Here is a 17600-nt window from a genome sequence, read left to right on the forward strand (position 1 = left end):
ACTGTCAAAGAAGGAGAGGAAACACAGAAGGGAGAATAGAAAAATTAAAAAAACATGTTTTCCTTATTTCTCTTCCTTTCCTCCTATGTGCTTCTTTTGTGGGCTATATTTAAATTAGAGAGGGTATACATAGTTGCTAATGAACTTATTAGTGACTCAGCCATAACTGAGTAATTATCCAGATGAAGCTACTTACTGGGAAAAGTGATAAAAGCCTGCCCCCTCATTCGTCCAGTCATCATTCGGAATTGAATTGGAGGTCCTTTCTTTTCCTGGAACCGAGCGAATAATGAGACAAGATCTCTTTCAGTCACCCGAGGGCTAAGGTTCTTCAGGTATAACACCTAATACAAACCAAGGATCAATAGAAATATCACATTAGGGAGATAAGGCAACTATTTCATTGTGGAAGGACAGTTTCAGATAAAGGTGGTGGATTGAATACATGCATCTAATTTCAATCCCTCCAAAAAACTTTAGAACTATAGGGACTTAAAAAAAAATGTAAGGAAGAACAAGGAAATGAGGCAATAGCAACAATATTCTGGAAGCTGTAAAACAACTGAACAAGCATACTCGAGAAAGCTGAATCTTAACTCAGCAGTGGGGGAAACCAAGAACTAACCCAATCCACATTTAAGAATCCTGAAACATTTTAGGAACTGATACATTCTAGTGTCTCTGGGCACTAGAGCTGGAGTTAAGATAGGGTGGGTATGTTAAAAGTTCTTTAAAAAAATTAGATTATATCTTTAAACACCTTCCCCTACAATATGCTACTGGGTAAAGACCACTCCCAATCCTGCTATATACTGGAGGTTCATTCTCTGAACATGGGGAATGTTAGACATCATTGAGGATGTGGATACTGTTCCTGAAAACTAGGCTTTAAGAGAAATGATGCATTCTGAATGATGAGGATACCCCAAACACTTTCCTTCATTTGGCTCCTACAATGCTGGTGGTACCCTCCCCAAGTGAGAGTTCTGAAGTCTTCTCTGGGAAATCTAATCAGCCCCAAGAGGAAAGGTCTAAAAATGCTGATTTAGAATGGGGACTTTCTCCAACAAATGAATGAGCCAGATGACTTTAAGTGAAGCTTAAACTCAATAAAGATCACTCATTTGATCAGAGCTTCCAATCCGTTTTTGACTCCTACTCACAAATATGAGCAGAAATTATCAGGCATCTGAGAAAAGCCACTAATGTGAAAGAGACAGAACAAAAAATAAATAAAAGCAAGTGGGAGAAAACAAACTATGCAAGGAGAAAAAAAAAAACTTCAAAGAGCCATCACTAATAGAGAAAGAAGAGAAAATATTCCATCCGTTAGGAATGAAATGCTTCTTAAAAAAAGAAACATTCAAGAAAATAAACAAAAAGAGCTCTTAAATGTGATTGAACTTAAGTTCTCACTGGCTTAAAATAGATTATTACAAGGTGTTCTAAATAAGTACCTTTGTAATCATAATTAAAATACCTATAGAAGGCACACAAAATGAGAAAGGAAAAAGGCAATTCACTACCAAAAAATTAGCAACAAGGGCTATAAAACAGAAAACAACTAATAAATGGCAATAGTAAATCCTCTCTATCAATAATTACTTTACATATAAATGGATTAAACTCCCTAGTCAAAGACATAGAGTGGTTGAACAAACAAAAAACTAAATGTAAGACCAGAAACTATAAAACTCCTAGAGGAGAACATAGGCAAAACACTCTCCGACATAAATCACAGCAAGATCCTCTATGACCCACCTCCCAGAATATTGGCAATAAAAGCAAAAATAAACAAATGGGACCTAATTAAACTTAAAAGCTTTTGCACAACAAAGGAAACTATAAGTAAGGTGAAAAGACAGCCTTCAGAATGGGAGAAAATAATAGCAAACGAAGCAACAGACAAAGAATTAATCTCAAAAATATACAAGCAACTCCTGCAGCTCAATTCCAGAAAAATAAATGAACCAATCAAAAAATGGGCCAAAGAACTAAACAGACATTTCTCCAAAGAAGACATACAGATGGCTAACAAACACATTAAAAGATGCTCAACATCACTCATTATTCAGTTCAGTTCAGTTCAGTTCAGTCGCTCAGTCATGTACGACTCTTTGCGATCCCATGAACTGCATGCAGCACGCCAGGCCTCCCTGTCCATCACAAACTCCCGGAGTTTACTCAAACACATGTCCATCAAGCCGGTGATGCCATCCAGCCATCTCATCCTCTGTCATTATTAGAGAAATGCAAATAAAAACCACAATGAGGTACCATTACACGCCAGTCAGAATGGCTGCTATCCAAAAGTCTACAAGCAATAAATGCTGGAGAGGGTGTGGAGAAAAGGGAACCCTCTTACACTGTTGATGGGAATGCAAACTAGCACAGCCACTATGGAGAACAGTGTGGAGATTCCCTAAAAAACTGGAAATAGAGCTGCCATATGATCCAGCAATTCCACTCCTGGGCATACACACCGAGGGAACCAGAACTGAAAGAGACACGTGCACCCCAATGTTCACCGCAGCACTGTTTATAATAGCCAGGACATGGAAGCAACCTAGATGCCCATCAGCAGATGAATGGATAAGGAAGCTGTGGTACATATACACCATGGAATATTACTCAGCCTTTAAAAAGAATACATTTGAGTCAGTTCTGGTGAGGTGGATGAAACTGAAGCCCATTATACAGAGTGAAGTAAGCCAGAAAGAAAAACACCAATACAGTGTACTAATGCATATATATGGAATTTAGAAAGATGGTAATGATAACCCTATAGGCAAGACAGAAAAAGAGACACAGATGTATAGAACAGACTTTTGGACTCTGTGGGAGAAGGTGAGGGTGGGATGATCTGAGAGAATAGCATTGAAACATGTATATTATCAAATGTGAAACAGATTGCCAGTCCAGGTTTGATACATGAGACAAGTGCTCAGGGCTGGTGCACTAGGATGACCCAGAGGCATGGGATGGGGAGGGAGGTGGGAGGGGGGTTCAGTATGGGGAACACGTGTAAATCCATGGCTGATTTATATCAATGTATGGCAAAAACCACTACAATATTGTAAAGTAATTAGCCTCCAACTAATATAAATAAATGAAAAAAAATGTGACTAAGTTCTCTCTACAAGAAACTCACTTTAGATTTAAGGCCATACATAGGCTGGAAAAGAAAGGATAAAAAGAGAAATTCCACGCAAATTGCAACCAAAAAAGAATAAGGTTGGCCATGTTTAATCAAGATAAAATAGACTTTAAGTCAAAAATTTTCAAAAGAGACAAGGACATTATATAATGATAAAAGGGTCAGTTCACCAGGAAGATATAATAACTATAAATATATATGCACACAACATGAGAGCACTTAAATATATGAGCAAACACTGAGAAAACTGAAGAGGGCTATAAATAGCAACCCAATACTACTAGGAGATTTCAATACTTCACTTTCATTAGCAGAAGAAAAACTAGAAAATTCACAAATATGTGGAAACTAAACAACATAGTCTAGAACAACCAATGGGTCAAAGAAGAAATCAAAAGGTAAATTAGAAAATACCTTGATACAAAGGAATATGAAACCACAGCATACCAAAATTTATGAAATGCAACTAGGTCAATACTAAAAAGGAAGTTTATAGCATTAAATGCCTACATTAAACAAGGGGAAAGCTCTCAAACTAGTTTGCATTTCAAGGAGCTAGGAAAAAAAAAAACCAAACTAAGCTCAAAGTTATCGGACAGAAATAATAAAGATTACACAGAAATAATTGAAATAGAGATTAGAAAAATAATAGAAAAAAAATTAACCAAACTAAGAGCTGTTTTTTAAAAAGATCAACAGAATTGACTACTTTTAGCTAGGCTAAGAAAAAAGAGAAGACTCAAATAAAATTAGAAGTGAAAGAGGAGACTTTACAACTGATGCCACAGAAATAAAAAAGGATTATGAGAGACTACTCTGACAATTATATGCCAACAAATTGGATAATGTAGAGAAAAGGATAAATTCCTAGAAACATAAACTTACCAAGATGAAATCATGAAGAAACAGAAAATCTGAATAGACTTATAATTAGCAATAAAATTATTCAGTAATCAAAAATCTCCCAACAAAGAAAAGCCCAGGACCAGATGGCTTCACAGGTGAATTCCACCAAATATTTAAAGAATTAATACCAATTCTCCTAAAATTCTTCCAAAAATTTGAAGAGGCAGGAACACTCCCAAACTAATTTTATCAGGCCAGCATTAACATGACCCAAAACAGGAAAAGATATTATAAGAAATGAAAACTATAGGCTAATATCCGTGATGAATACAGATGTAAAAATTCTTAACAGGAAAGTAGTAAACTGAATTTAAAAGCACATTAAAAGGATCATGGTCAAATGTGATTTATCCCTGGGTGCAAGGATGGCTCAACATATGAAAATCAATCAATATCATATAGCACATTAACAGAATGAAGGATAAAAATCACAAATCATTTCAATAGACATCAATGTACAGATCTTCCAGACAGAAAATCAGTAAGGCAACAGAGATACTAAATGACACAATAGAACAGCTAGACTTAATTGCTATTTTCAGGACATTACATTACAAATAAACCCAGAATACATATTCTTCTCAAGTGCACATAAAACATTCTCTATGATAGACCACAAACTAGGACACAAAATAAGCCTCAACAAATTTAAGAGGCCAGGGATTATTTCAAGCATCTTTTTGACTATAATAGCATGAAACTAGAAATCAGCCACAGAAAGAGAAATGAGGAAAAAAGATTACATGGAAACATAACAACATGCTACTAAAGAAACTAATAGGTTAACAGTGTAATCAAAGAGGAAATTAAAAAATATCTTGAGACAAATGACAATGAAAACTCAACTGGTTGGAGAAAAGGTAGTCCAAAGAGGGAACTTCATAGTGATAAAGGTCTTCCTCAAAAAAACAAAACAAAACAAAACAAGAAAAATCTCAAACAACCTAATCTACCACCTAAAAGAATTAGAAAAAGAATAATCTAAAGTCAACAGAAGGAAGTAAATAATAAAAATCAGGGAGGAAATGAGTAAACTAGAGATAAAAATAGAAAAAAATTAATGAAAACAAGAACTGAAAAGGTAAACAAAACTGACAAACCTCTGATCATGCTCACTAAGGGAGAAGGCCCCAAGTAAATGAGGAGAAATAACAACTGATATTGCAGAAATACAAAAAAAAAAACCCATGAGAATACTATGAACAATTATTTGCCAACAAACTGGACAACCTAGAAGAAATGGACAAGTTTCTAGAAACATACAGCCCACCAAAACTGAATCAAGAATAGATAGTTTGAACATACTAATCACTAGAAATGAAATAGAATCTGTAATTAAAAACAACAACAACAAAAACCCTCCCTGCAAACAGAAGTTCAGGACTGGATGTCTTCACTGGGGAATTCTACCAAATATACAAAGAAGAACTTATATTGATTCTTCTCAAACTCTTCCAAAAGACTGAAGAGGAAGGAATACTACCAAAGTCATTCTATGAAGCCTCTATTACTCTGATATGAAATTCAGACAAAAACACTACCAAAAAAGAAAATTACATTCATCTTTGATGAATACAGATGCAAAAAATCCTCAACCAAATATTAGCAAACCAAATCCAACAACAGATAAAAAAGATCATACACCATGATCAAGTAGGATTTATCCCTGGGTCATAAGGATGGTTCAACATATGTACATCATTCAGTGTGATACATCACATCAGCAAAAGAAAAGATAAAACCCACATAATCATCTCAATAGATGCAGAAAAGCATTTGATAAAATTCAGCATCGATTCATGATAAAAAACTCTTAATCAGAGCGGGTCTAGAGAGAACATATCTCAACATATAAGTCACCTACATACGAATGAGGTCTGTTCCAAGAGCACAATTATAAGTCCAATTTGCTCGTAAGTCCAACAAAGTTAGCCCAGGTACCCAACTTAACACAACTGGCTATATAGTACTGCACTGTAATAGGTTTACAATACTTTCCACACAAATAATACATAAAAAACAAGCAGAAAAAGTAAAGAAGATATCATTAATATTACAATACAGTACCTTGAAAAGTACAGTAGTACAGTACAACAGCTGGCATTGAGTGAACAGGCAAGAAGAGTTACTGACTGGAGGAGGGAGAGGAGCTGGGAGATGGCAGAGCTGAAGGATCATCAGAAATAGGAGATGGAGGGCAGGTTACAATTTCACTCCCACCTGACACTGATGATATACACTTTCACATCTTTGAGAGTTTGCAACTTGAAGGTTCACATGTAGGGGACTTACTGTAAAAGCTATTTATGACAAACGCACAGCCATTGCTCAATAGTGAAAAGCTGAAAGCCTTCCTATTAAAATATGAAACAAGACAATGATGCCCACTATTACCATTTCTATTCAACATAGTATTCTAGCCATAGCAATAAGACAAGAAAAAGAAATAAAAGGTATCCAAGAATGGAAGAGAAGAGGTAAAATTGCCATTATATACAGATGACATTATACTATATATAGAAAACCCTAAAGACTCCACCCTTGCTCAACATTCAGAAAACTAAGATCATGGCATCTGGTCCCATCACTTCATGGCAAATAGATGGGGAAAGAGTGGAAACAGTAGCTGACTTTATTTTTCTGGGCTCCAAAATCACTGCAGATGGTGACTGCAGCCATGAAATTGAAAGACACTACTTGGAAGGAAAGTTATGACCAACCTAGACAGCATATTGACAAGCAGAGACATTACTTTGTCAACAAAGGTCCATCTAGTCAAGGCTATGGTTTTTCCAGTGGTCATGTATGGACGTGAGAGTTGGACTATAAGGAAAACTGAGTGCCAAAGAATCAATGCTTTTGAGCTGAGGTGTTGAAGAAGACTCTTGAGAGTCCCTTGGACTGCAAGGAGAACCAACCAGTCCATCCCAAAGGAGACCAGTCCTGGGTGTTCATTGATAGGACTGATATTGAAGCTGAAACTCCAATACTGATGTGAAGAGCTGACTCATGTGAAAAGACCCTGATGCTGGGAAAGATTGAGGGTAGGAGGAGAAGGGGATGACATAGGATGAGATAGTTGGATGGTATCACCAACTCAACAGACATGGGTTTGGGTGAACTCTGGGAGTTTGTGATGGACAGGGAGGTCTGGCGTACTGTGGTTCATGGGGTTGCAAAGAGATGGACACGACTGAGAGACTGAACTGAACTGAAAGACTCCACACAAAATCTACTAAGCAAATTCAGCAAATTAGCAGGATATAAGAACAGATAAGCAAATTCAGCAAAGTAGCAGGATACAATATTAACTAACAGAAACCTGTTGCATTTCTTTATGATAAAAATGAAATATCAGAAAGGGAAAATAGAAAAAACAATCCTTTTAAGACTGCATAAAAATAAAATACTTTGGAATAAAATTTGACCAAGGAAGTGAAAGACTTACATGCTGAAAACTGTAAAACACTGATAAAAGAACCAGAAGATGATTTTAAGAAATGGGAAGATACACCATATTCTTGGATTGGAACAATTAATATGGTTAAAATGGCCATACTACCGAAAGCAATCTACAGGTTTAATGCATCCCTATCAAATTACCTATGATGTTTTTCACAGACTAGAACAAATAAGCCTAATATTTATGATGAACCAAAAAAGACCCAGAATTGGCAAAATAATCCTGAGGATAAAGAACAAATCAGAAGGCATAACTCTCTAAGACTTCAGACAATTACAAAGCTACAGTAATCAAAAGAGTGGTACTGGCACAAAAACATACATATAGATCAACAGAACAGAATAGAGAGTCCAGAAATAAACCCACACACCTACAGTCAATTAATCTTCAATAAAGGAGGCAAGATATACAATGGAGAAAAGACAGTCTCTTCAGCAAGTGGTGCTGGGAAAGTTGGACAGCCACATATAAATCAATAAAGTTAGAACACCCCCTTACACCATACACACAAAAAACTCAAAATGGCTTGAAGATTTACATATAAGACAGGACACCATAAAACTCCTAGAAGAGAATATAGGCAAACATTCTCTGGCATAAAACATGCCAATGTTTTCATAGGAAAGTCTCTGAAGGCAATAGAAATACAAGCAGAATAAACAAATGGAACCTAATCAAACTTATAAGCTTTTGTACAGCAAAGGAAACCATAAACAAAACTAAAAGACAACCTACATACTGGGAGAAAATATTTGCAAAAGATGTGACCGTCAAAGGGTTAATTTAAAAATATACAAACAGCTCATAAAACTCAGTAAGAAAAAAACAAACAACCCAATCAAAAAATGGGCAGAAGACCTAAGTACATATTTCACCAAAGAAGACATGCAGATAGCCAATGAGCACATGAAAAGATGTTTAACACTGCTAATTAGAGAAATGCAAATCAAAACTACAATATGATATTATGTCACACTGGTCAGGATGGCCTTCACCAAAAAGTCTACAAATAATAAATGCTGGAGTATGTGGAGAAAAGAAAATCCTCTTACACTGTTGGTGGGAATGCAAATTGGTGTATATGAAGAACATTACAGAGGTTCCTTAAAAAACTAAAAGTAGAGTTGCCATATGATCCAGCAATCCCACTCTTGGGCATACATCTGGAGAAAGCTCTAATTCAAAAAGATACATGCACCTCAATGCTCATAGTAGTACTATATATAATAGCCAAGATATGGAATCAACCTAAATACCCATCAACAGACGAATGGGAAGATGTGGTATATATTAACATATACAATGGAATACTACTCAGCCATAAAAAATAATGAAATAATGCCATTTGTGGCAACATGGATGGAACACGAGATTGTCATAGCAGGTGAAGTAGGTCAGATAGAGAAAGACAAATATCATATGATATCACTTACATGTGGAATCTAAAATATGATACAAATCACAAAACAGAAATAGACCCACAGACATAGAAAACAAACTTATGGTTATCAAAGAGGAAAGGCAGGGAGGAAGGATAAACTAGGAGTTTGGGATTAGCAGGTAGAAACTACTATATATAAAACAGATAAACAACAAGATCCTACTGTACAGCACAGGAAACTATATTTGATATCTCGCAACAAACTATAATGGAAAATAATCTAAAAATTATATATATGATATAAATATAAAAGTTGTTTTATATATACATAAAACTGAATCACTTTGCTGTACACCAGAAACTAACACAACATTGTAAATTAACTATATTTCAGTAAAAACAAATATAAAAAAGAAATTAATAAAGAGAAATAAATGGAAAGACATCCCATATTCATGGATTGGAAATATTAATACTGTCAAAATGTAATACTAATCAAAGCAATCTACAGATTCAATGCAATTCTTATCAAAATACCAATGATGATTTTTATGGAAATAAAAAATATCCTAAAATTCATATGAACCACAAGAGACCATGAATAGATAAAGCAATCTTGAGGAAGAAGAACAATGTAGGATGTGTCATATATCCTGATTTCAAACTGCAGTAATCAAAACAGTAAGGTAATGGCATAAAAAAGTACATATTGACCAATGGACTAGAATAGAGGACCTAGAAATTATCCACACATTTATGGTAAGCTGATCTTAGACAAGGAGGGCAAAAATACACAATGGGGAAAAAACAGTCTCTTTAATAAATGGTGTTTGGAAAACTGGATATCCAGTACAAAAAAATGAAATTAGATGCTTCTCTTACACCATACACAAAACCTAACTCAAAATATTAAATACTTATAAATAAGACGTAACACTCTAAAACTCCTAGAAGCAAACAGAAAAATCTTCTTGACCACTGGCCTTGGCAATAATTTCTTAGATATGATATCAAAAGCACAGCCAACAAAAGCAAACACAGACAAATGTCATTAATTCAAACCCATATTCATAGCAAAGAAAACAATCAGTAAAGTTAAAAGGTGACCTACAAAATGGGAGAAAGTATTTTCAAATCATATATCTAATAAAGGGTTAACATCTAATCCGTGTCTCTTTCTCCTGCATTTGCAGGCGGGTTCTTTACCAATAGCAACAAGTGGGAAGCCCAAAATATATAAGGGACTCCTGAAACTCAAAAGCAAAAAAAAAAAAAAAAAAAAGATGTGCTGGTTAGGATGTGGAAAAATTTTATCCCTTACTCACTGTTGGTGGGAATGTTTAAGTTGTTAAAACCACAATGGAAAACAGTTGGAAGATTATTAAAAAAATTTAAACTAGAACTCATATAATCCAGCAATCCCACTTTTGGCTATATATCTAAAAGGACTGGAATCAAAATCTGGAAGAAAAATATGCATTCCCATATTCACCGCAGCATTGTTCACAAAAGCAAAGACATGGGAACAATCTAAATGTCCATTGAGAGATGAAGGGATAAAGGAAATATGGTGTATAAATACAAAAGAGTATTATCTAGCCTTAAAAATGAAAAATCTTGTCATTTGCTGCAACATAGGTGAATTTGGAAGACCTGCTAAGTGAAATCAACCAGAAACAGAACAAAAAATACTACACGATCCCACTTATATCAGGAATCTAAAGTAGTCAAACTCATAGAAGCAGAGAGTAGAATCATGCTTACCAGGGGCTAGGAAGAGGGGTAACTGAGGAAGTGTTCATCAAAGGGTATATAGTTTTACATATACAACATGAATAAATCCTATAGATTTATCATATAGCATAGCATATATAGTTAACAATACTGTATTTGATAATTAAAATTTTGTTAAAAGGATAGATCTTATGTTAAATGTTCTTATCAAAAGAAAAACTGGAGGGAGGAAATTTCTGGAGGTGATGGTTAAGTTTAGGGCATTGTATTGGTGATTGTTTCATGGTGTATATGTACCTTCAAACCCAACAAAATGCATATATTAAATATGCACAACTTTTTTTTAGCTTTTTTTATAATATCAAACATACTTCAATTAAAAAGAAAAAACTTAACCAAGGAAGTGGAGGACTTATACACTGAAAACCACAACACACTGCTCAAAGAGATTAAAGACAACACAAATAAATGAAAAGATGTCTCATGTTCATGGAGTGGAAGAACAAATTTTTGAAATGTACATACTATCCAAATTAATTTACAGATTTAATGTAATTCCTATAAAAATCCCAATGGCATTTTTTGTAGAAATACAAAAACAACCCTAAGATTCGTAAGGAACCAGAAGGGAACCCTAAGTAGCCAAGCAATCTTGAGAAGAAAGAACAAAACTGGGGAGGCCTCACACTTCTTAATTTCAAAATATGTTACAAATTTACAGTAATCAAAACAGTATGATACTGGCATAAAGATAGACATGTAGACTAATAGAAGAGAATATAAAACCCAGAAATAAATCCACACACATACAGTCAACTGGTTAATGCCGGGGGTGGGGGGTGGCGGGCAAGAATACACAATGGGGAAAGGATAGTCCCTTTGACCAACAGTGTTGGGAAAAGTTGATATCCACATGCAAAAGTATAAAACTGGCCTCATTATGTCATCCACAAAAATCAGCTCAAATTGGATTAAAGATTTAAACATAAGGCCTGAAACTCTAAAACTTCTAGAAGATAGTATAGGCGGAAAACCTCATTTTACTGGCTTTGGCAATGATTTCTTAGATATTACAGCAAAAGCACAGGTAACAAAAGCAAAGGTAAAGTGGGACTGTATCACTAAAACACTTCTGCACAGCAAAGAAAACAAGTGAAAAGACAACCTACAGAATGGGAGAAAATATTTGGAAACTATATATCTGATTAGAGGTTAGTATCTAAAAAATGGGCAAGTGATATAAATAGGCATTTCTTCAAAGAACACATACATAAAATAAGTGTTGATGAGGATGTAGAAAAATTGGAATCTTTGTGCATTTTTGGTAGGAATGGAAAATGGTGCAACTGCTATAGAGAAAAGTATGGAGGTTCCTCAAAGAATTAAAAATAGAACTACCATATGATTCAAGAATCCCACTTCCAGTTATTTATCCAAAATAATTACAGTCAGAATTTTGAAGAGATATCTGAACTCACGTGTTTATTGTAGCACTGTTCACAATAGCCAAGAGGTGGAAGCAACCTAAATGTCCATCACAGATGAATGAATTAAAACAACAACAACAAATGTGGCATATACATACAATGGAATATGATTTGGCTAGAAAAAAGGAAGGAAATCTTTTTTTTTTTTTTTTAGGAAATCTTGTAATATGCTACGACATAGATGAGCTTTGAGGGCATTATGCTGAGATAAGCCAGTCACAGAAGAAAAAGTACTGCATAATTTCACTTTATATGGTATCTATTGTAGTTAAACTCACTGAAGCAGAGAATAGTAGCTGCCAGAACTTGAGAGGATGAGGAAATGGGGAGTTGCTGTTCAATGGGTATAAAGTTCAGTTATGCAAGATGAAAAAGTTCTAGAGATATGCTGTAAACATTGTGCCTATAGTTTACAATACTGTAATATACACTTGAAATACTGTTAAAGGTAGATCTCAGGTTACATGTATTTTACTATACTGGAGGAGAAAGAGATGCATAAGTTACTTACTTTATAACTTAAAAAAAACTTGAGAAAAAATTCAGATAGGAGCAGCAAAAGCAAACAGCTAGAAAACAGAGCCAGCTTAAATGACTTATCCGCTGAAATATACGAGTAAATATGTTGAACATTGCGATAAGCAGTAGACTCTTTATGTCTCAAACCCTTTACAAGCTGGATATTCACATATTTAGCATTTAACTATACTCTTAAAGGCAAGGGCATAGAATAACTGACTTGTAATTCACTTAAGTAATTTCAGGTGATCTAGTTTTGGTTCTGAAATAGCTCCAAAAATATACATATATATGCATACATACATACAATACACATGGTTATGTATGTATGTATATATCCACAACATACATACATATTTATATATACAAAGATACACACAAAGACAAAACTAGGCTCAAAAACAAGATAAATATTTCTGTGAAAGAGAAAAACAGAAACTTCAAGTGATAATAGAGGATGAAACTCTTCCTGGTATCCCTCTGCAATTATTGTTTTATATTTTTTGAACTTTATGTAAATGGTATTATACTGCATGTGTTCTTCTGCATCCACCTATTTAAGTTTTTTAAAAACAGACTTTATTTTTAAAAGTTTTAGATTTATAGAAAAATTGAGGGGATAGTACAAAGAATTCCCATACACCCCACACCCAGTTTCCCTTATAATTAACATCTTACTTTATTACAGCACATTTCTTTAAATAAACCAATATTGGTATATTATTGTTAACTGTCCTGTTTGGGACTCTCTGTGCTTTCTGGATTTGATTGACTATTTCCTTTCTCATATTAGGGAGTTTTTGACTATAATCTCTCCAAATATTTTATCAGACTCTTTTTCTTCTTCTGGGACCCCTATAATTCAAATGTTGCTGCATTTAATGTTGTCCCAGACATCTCTGAGACTGTCTCCAATTCTTTTCATTCTTTTTTCTTTATTCTGTTCCTTGGCAATTATTTCTACCATTCTATCTTCCAGCTCACTTATTTGATCTTCCTCAATCTGCTATTGATTCCTTCTAGTGTATTTTTAATTTCAGTTATTGTATTGTTCATCATTGTTTGTTCTTTAATTCTTCTAGGTCCTTGTTAAATATTTCTTGTATTTTCTCCATTCTATTTCCAATATTTTGGATCACCTTTACTATCATTATTCTAAATTCTTTTTCAGGTAGATTGCCTATTTACTCTTCATTTATTTGGTCTTGCAGATTTTTACCTTGCTCCTTTGTCTGCAACATATTTCTCTGTCTCCTTCATTTTGTTTAACTTACTGTGTTTGGGGTCTCCTTTCCACAGGCTGCAGGGTCATAGTTCCTCTTGCTTCTGGTGTCTGCTCCAAGTGGGTGAGGTTGACCCAGTGGTTTGGGTAGGCTTCCTGGTGGTGGTGGGGAACTGGTACCTTTGTTCTGGTGGGTGAAGGTTGGATCTTGACCCTCTGATGGGCAGGGCCATGTCAGGTGGTGTGCTTCAGGGTGTCTGTGAGCTTAGTATGACTTTAGGCAGCCTGTCTGATAATGGGTTCCTATCCTGTTAGTTGTTTGATGCTCAACATCACTCATTATTAGAGACATTCAAATCAAAACTACAGTGATATATCACCTCACACTGATGAGAATGACCATTATCAAAAAAATCTACAAACAATAAATGCTGGAGAGGGTGTGGAGAAAAGGGAACCCTCTTGCACTATTGGTAGGAATGTAAATTGATACAAACACTATGGAGAACAGTATGGAGGTTCCCTAAACAACAGAAAACAGAACTACCATATGATCCAGCAATCCCACTACTGGGCATATACCCTGAGAAAACCATAATGCAAAAAGACACATGTACCCTCAGTGTTCACTGCAGCACTATTTACAACAGCCAGGACATGAAGGCAACCTAAATGCCCATTGAGAGATAAATGGATACAAATGTGGTACTTAGCGATAAAAAAGAATGAAACTGGGTCATTTGTAGTGATGTGGATGGACCTAGAGTCTGTGATACAGAGGAAGTCAGAAAGAGAAAAACAAATATCGTTTATTAATGTATATGTATGGAATCTAGAAAGATGGTACAGATGAGCTTATCTGCAGGGCAGGAATAGAGATACAGATGTAGAGAATGGATATGTGGACACAGCAGAGGAAGGGGAAGGTAAGATGAATTGGGAGGGTTGGATTGACATATATACACTACCATGTGTAAAACAGATAGCTAGTGGGAAGCTGCTACATAACACAGGAAGCTCAGCCCAGGGTTCTGTGATGATGGGGTGGGATGGGGTTTGGGGTGGGAAGGAAGCTCAACAGGAATGGGATATATATGTACTTACAGCTGATTTATGTTGTATAGCACAAACCAACACAACATTGTAAAGCAATTATACTAAAAAAAAAAAAACCCACAACCCACAAAAAACACAAAACAATAAAGTCCGTAGCTTATTTAGATTTCCTTAGTTTTTCTCTAACATCCTTTTTGTGTTCCAGGACTCCATCCAGGATATCACAGTACATTTAGTTTTCATATGTCTTTAGTCTCCTCTTTGCTATGGCAGTTTCTCAAACTTTTCTTATTTTTAATGATCTTGACATTTTTGAGGAGTACTGGTCAGATATTTTATAGGATGTTCCACTACTAGAATTTTTCTGCTGTTTCTCATGGTTATATTGTGGTTATGGATTACTAGAAGGAAGATTATAGAGAAAAAGCAGCAACTCTGATCACATTATACCAAGCATACATACTATCAACATGATTTATGACCGATCTTTGCTTTGATTGCCTGACTGAGGCAGTGTTTGTTAGGTTTCTACACTGTAACTTAATTTTTTTTTCCTGTATTTCCATTCTGTACTCTTTGGAAAGACATCACTAAGAGTAGCTCAAAATTAAGCGGTTGGGAGTTATGCTTCCTTTCCTTGAGGCAGAGCATCTACTAGTACATTAACCATTTTTTAAAATTAATCAATTTATTTTAATTGGAGGCTAATTACAATTTTGTGGTGGTTTTTACCATACATTGACATGACTCAGCCACAGGTGTACATGTGTCCCCCATCCCAAACCCCCCTCCCACCTCTCTCCCCATCCTATCCCTCTGGGTTGTCCCAGTGCACTGGCTTTGAGTGTCCTGTTTCATGCATCAAACTTGGACTGGTCATCTATTTCACATATGGTAATATACATGTTTCAATGATATTCTCTCAAATCATCCCACCCTCACCTTCTCCCATAGAGTCCAAAAGTCTGTTCTTTATATCTGTGTCTCTTTTGCTCTCTTGCACATAGGGTTGTCATTACCATCTTTCTAAATTCTCTATATATTTGTTAATATACTGTATTGGTGCTTTTCTTTCACTTTGTATAATAGGCTCTAGTTTCATCTAAATTATTAGAACTGACTCAAATGCATTCTTTTTAATAGCTCAGTAATATTCCATTGCATATATATACCACAACTTTCTTATTCATTCATCTGCCAATGGACATCTAGGTTGCTTCCAATTATTCTTCATGTGATATTTGTCTCCTCTCCCTCATTTATTGATTCACTGAATGATCTTAGTATCAGTATTGGCTCACAGATATTCTATACTTTGGGTTATAATCCAAAATTAATTTACCTAGTTTGTTGTACAAATTGTTCCATCTTTAGTTACTGGAAAACTCTCAGTTGGCTCCTGTGTGCCTCTGACATATCCCCAACAATATTTTTACATTATTTTAAGCACCTGATTACTTTCTTGCACTACAACATGCTCAGCATCTTTTCTCCCATTCCTTCATTGAGGTTGTGTTATATATTTGTAATAGTTAAATTCTCGTCACAGTCTGCATTCTTTCCAGGGGTTACTCAATCTCCTAAATGATTTTTTTTTTTAATTTATATTAAGGGTCATTCTTTATGCTGTACAGTTTCATGGGTTTTGACAAATGCATTTCTCACATCCACTATCATACTATCATACAGAAAATTTATACTGCCCTAAAAATCCTCTGTGTTCACCCATTACTCTCTTCTCCACTCCTCCTGAAGTCCTGGCAACCACTGTTTACTGTTCCTACAGTCTTGTGTTTTTCAGAATGTCATATAATTGAAATCGTACAATATGTAGTCTTTTCAAACTGGCTTCCTTCACTTGTTAATAAGCATTTATAGTCCCTCTATGTCTTTTTGTGACTTGGCAGATTATTTCTTTTTATTGCTGAATTATATCCCATTATATAGATGTAGCACAGATGAATGCATCCACTCATCTATTGAAGGACACCTTGATTGCTTCCACTTTCTGGTAATTATGACTAAAAACTGCTGTTAACAGTCACATGCTGGTTTCTGTATGAATGCAAGTTTTTAAATCAATTGAGTAAATAACTAGGAACTTCATTACTGGATTGTATGGCAAAGCATGTTTAACTTGGTAAGATACTGCCAAACTATCTTCCAAAGAGGTTGTGCCATTTTGCATAAGAGCAATGAATAAAAGTTCCTGTTGTTTAGCATCCTCAATAGTATTTGGTATTGTCAATTTTAGCCATTCTAATAGGTGTGTAATGGCATCTCATTATTATTCTACTTTGCAATTTCCAGGTGACAAATGATGATGAACTTCTTTTCATATGCCTATTTGACAAGTATATAACTTCTCTGGTGAGGTATCTGTTCCTTTGCCCATTTTTAAATTGAGTAGTTTGTTTTACTACTGTTGAGTATTAGGAGTTCTTTGTTGTATTTTGGATATAAGTACTTTATGAGACATGTGTTTTGCAAATATTTTCTTCCGGTGTGTGGTTTGTCTTTTGATTCTCTTAAAAGCATCTTTCATATAGCAAAGTTTATAATTTTAATAAAGTAGGATTTATCAATTTTTTGTCTCATAAATCATGCTTTTTGTGTTGTACCTATAAATACATCACCAAACACAATGTCACTTAAATTTTATGTTTTCGTCTAGA

The 17600-nt window shown here is 35.0% G+C and overlaps 1 protein-coding gene across 5 annotated transcripts in view; it reads right to left on the reverse strand.

Annotated features, from left to right (window-relative positions):
- Window positions 1-17600, reverse strand: part of RBM41 (RNA binding motif protein 41) — a 77492-nt gene that overhangs the window by 7898 nt on the left and 51994 nt on the right. For 3 of the 5 annotated variants that reach the window (XM_061137032.1, XM_061137033.1, XM_061137031.1), the window contains one exon: window positions 197-344. In XM_061137032.1, coding sequence (XP_060993015.1) covers window positions 197-344 — 148 coding nt within the window. The remainder of the gene's footprint in view (window positions 1-196; window positions 345-17600) is intronic. The other 2 variants (XM_061137035.1, XM_061137034.1) reach the window with 1 other exon arrangement.

Source organism: Dama dama, chromosome X, assembly GCF_033118175.1.
Source record: "Dama dama isolate Ldn47 chromosome X, ASM3311817v1, whole genome shotgun sequence".
Classification (NCBI taxonomy): Eukaryota; Metazoa; Chordata; class Mammalia; order Artiodactyla; family Cervidae; genus Dama; species Dama dama.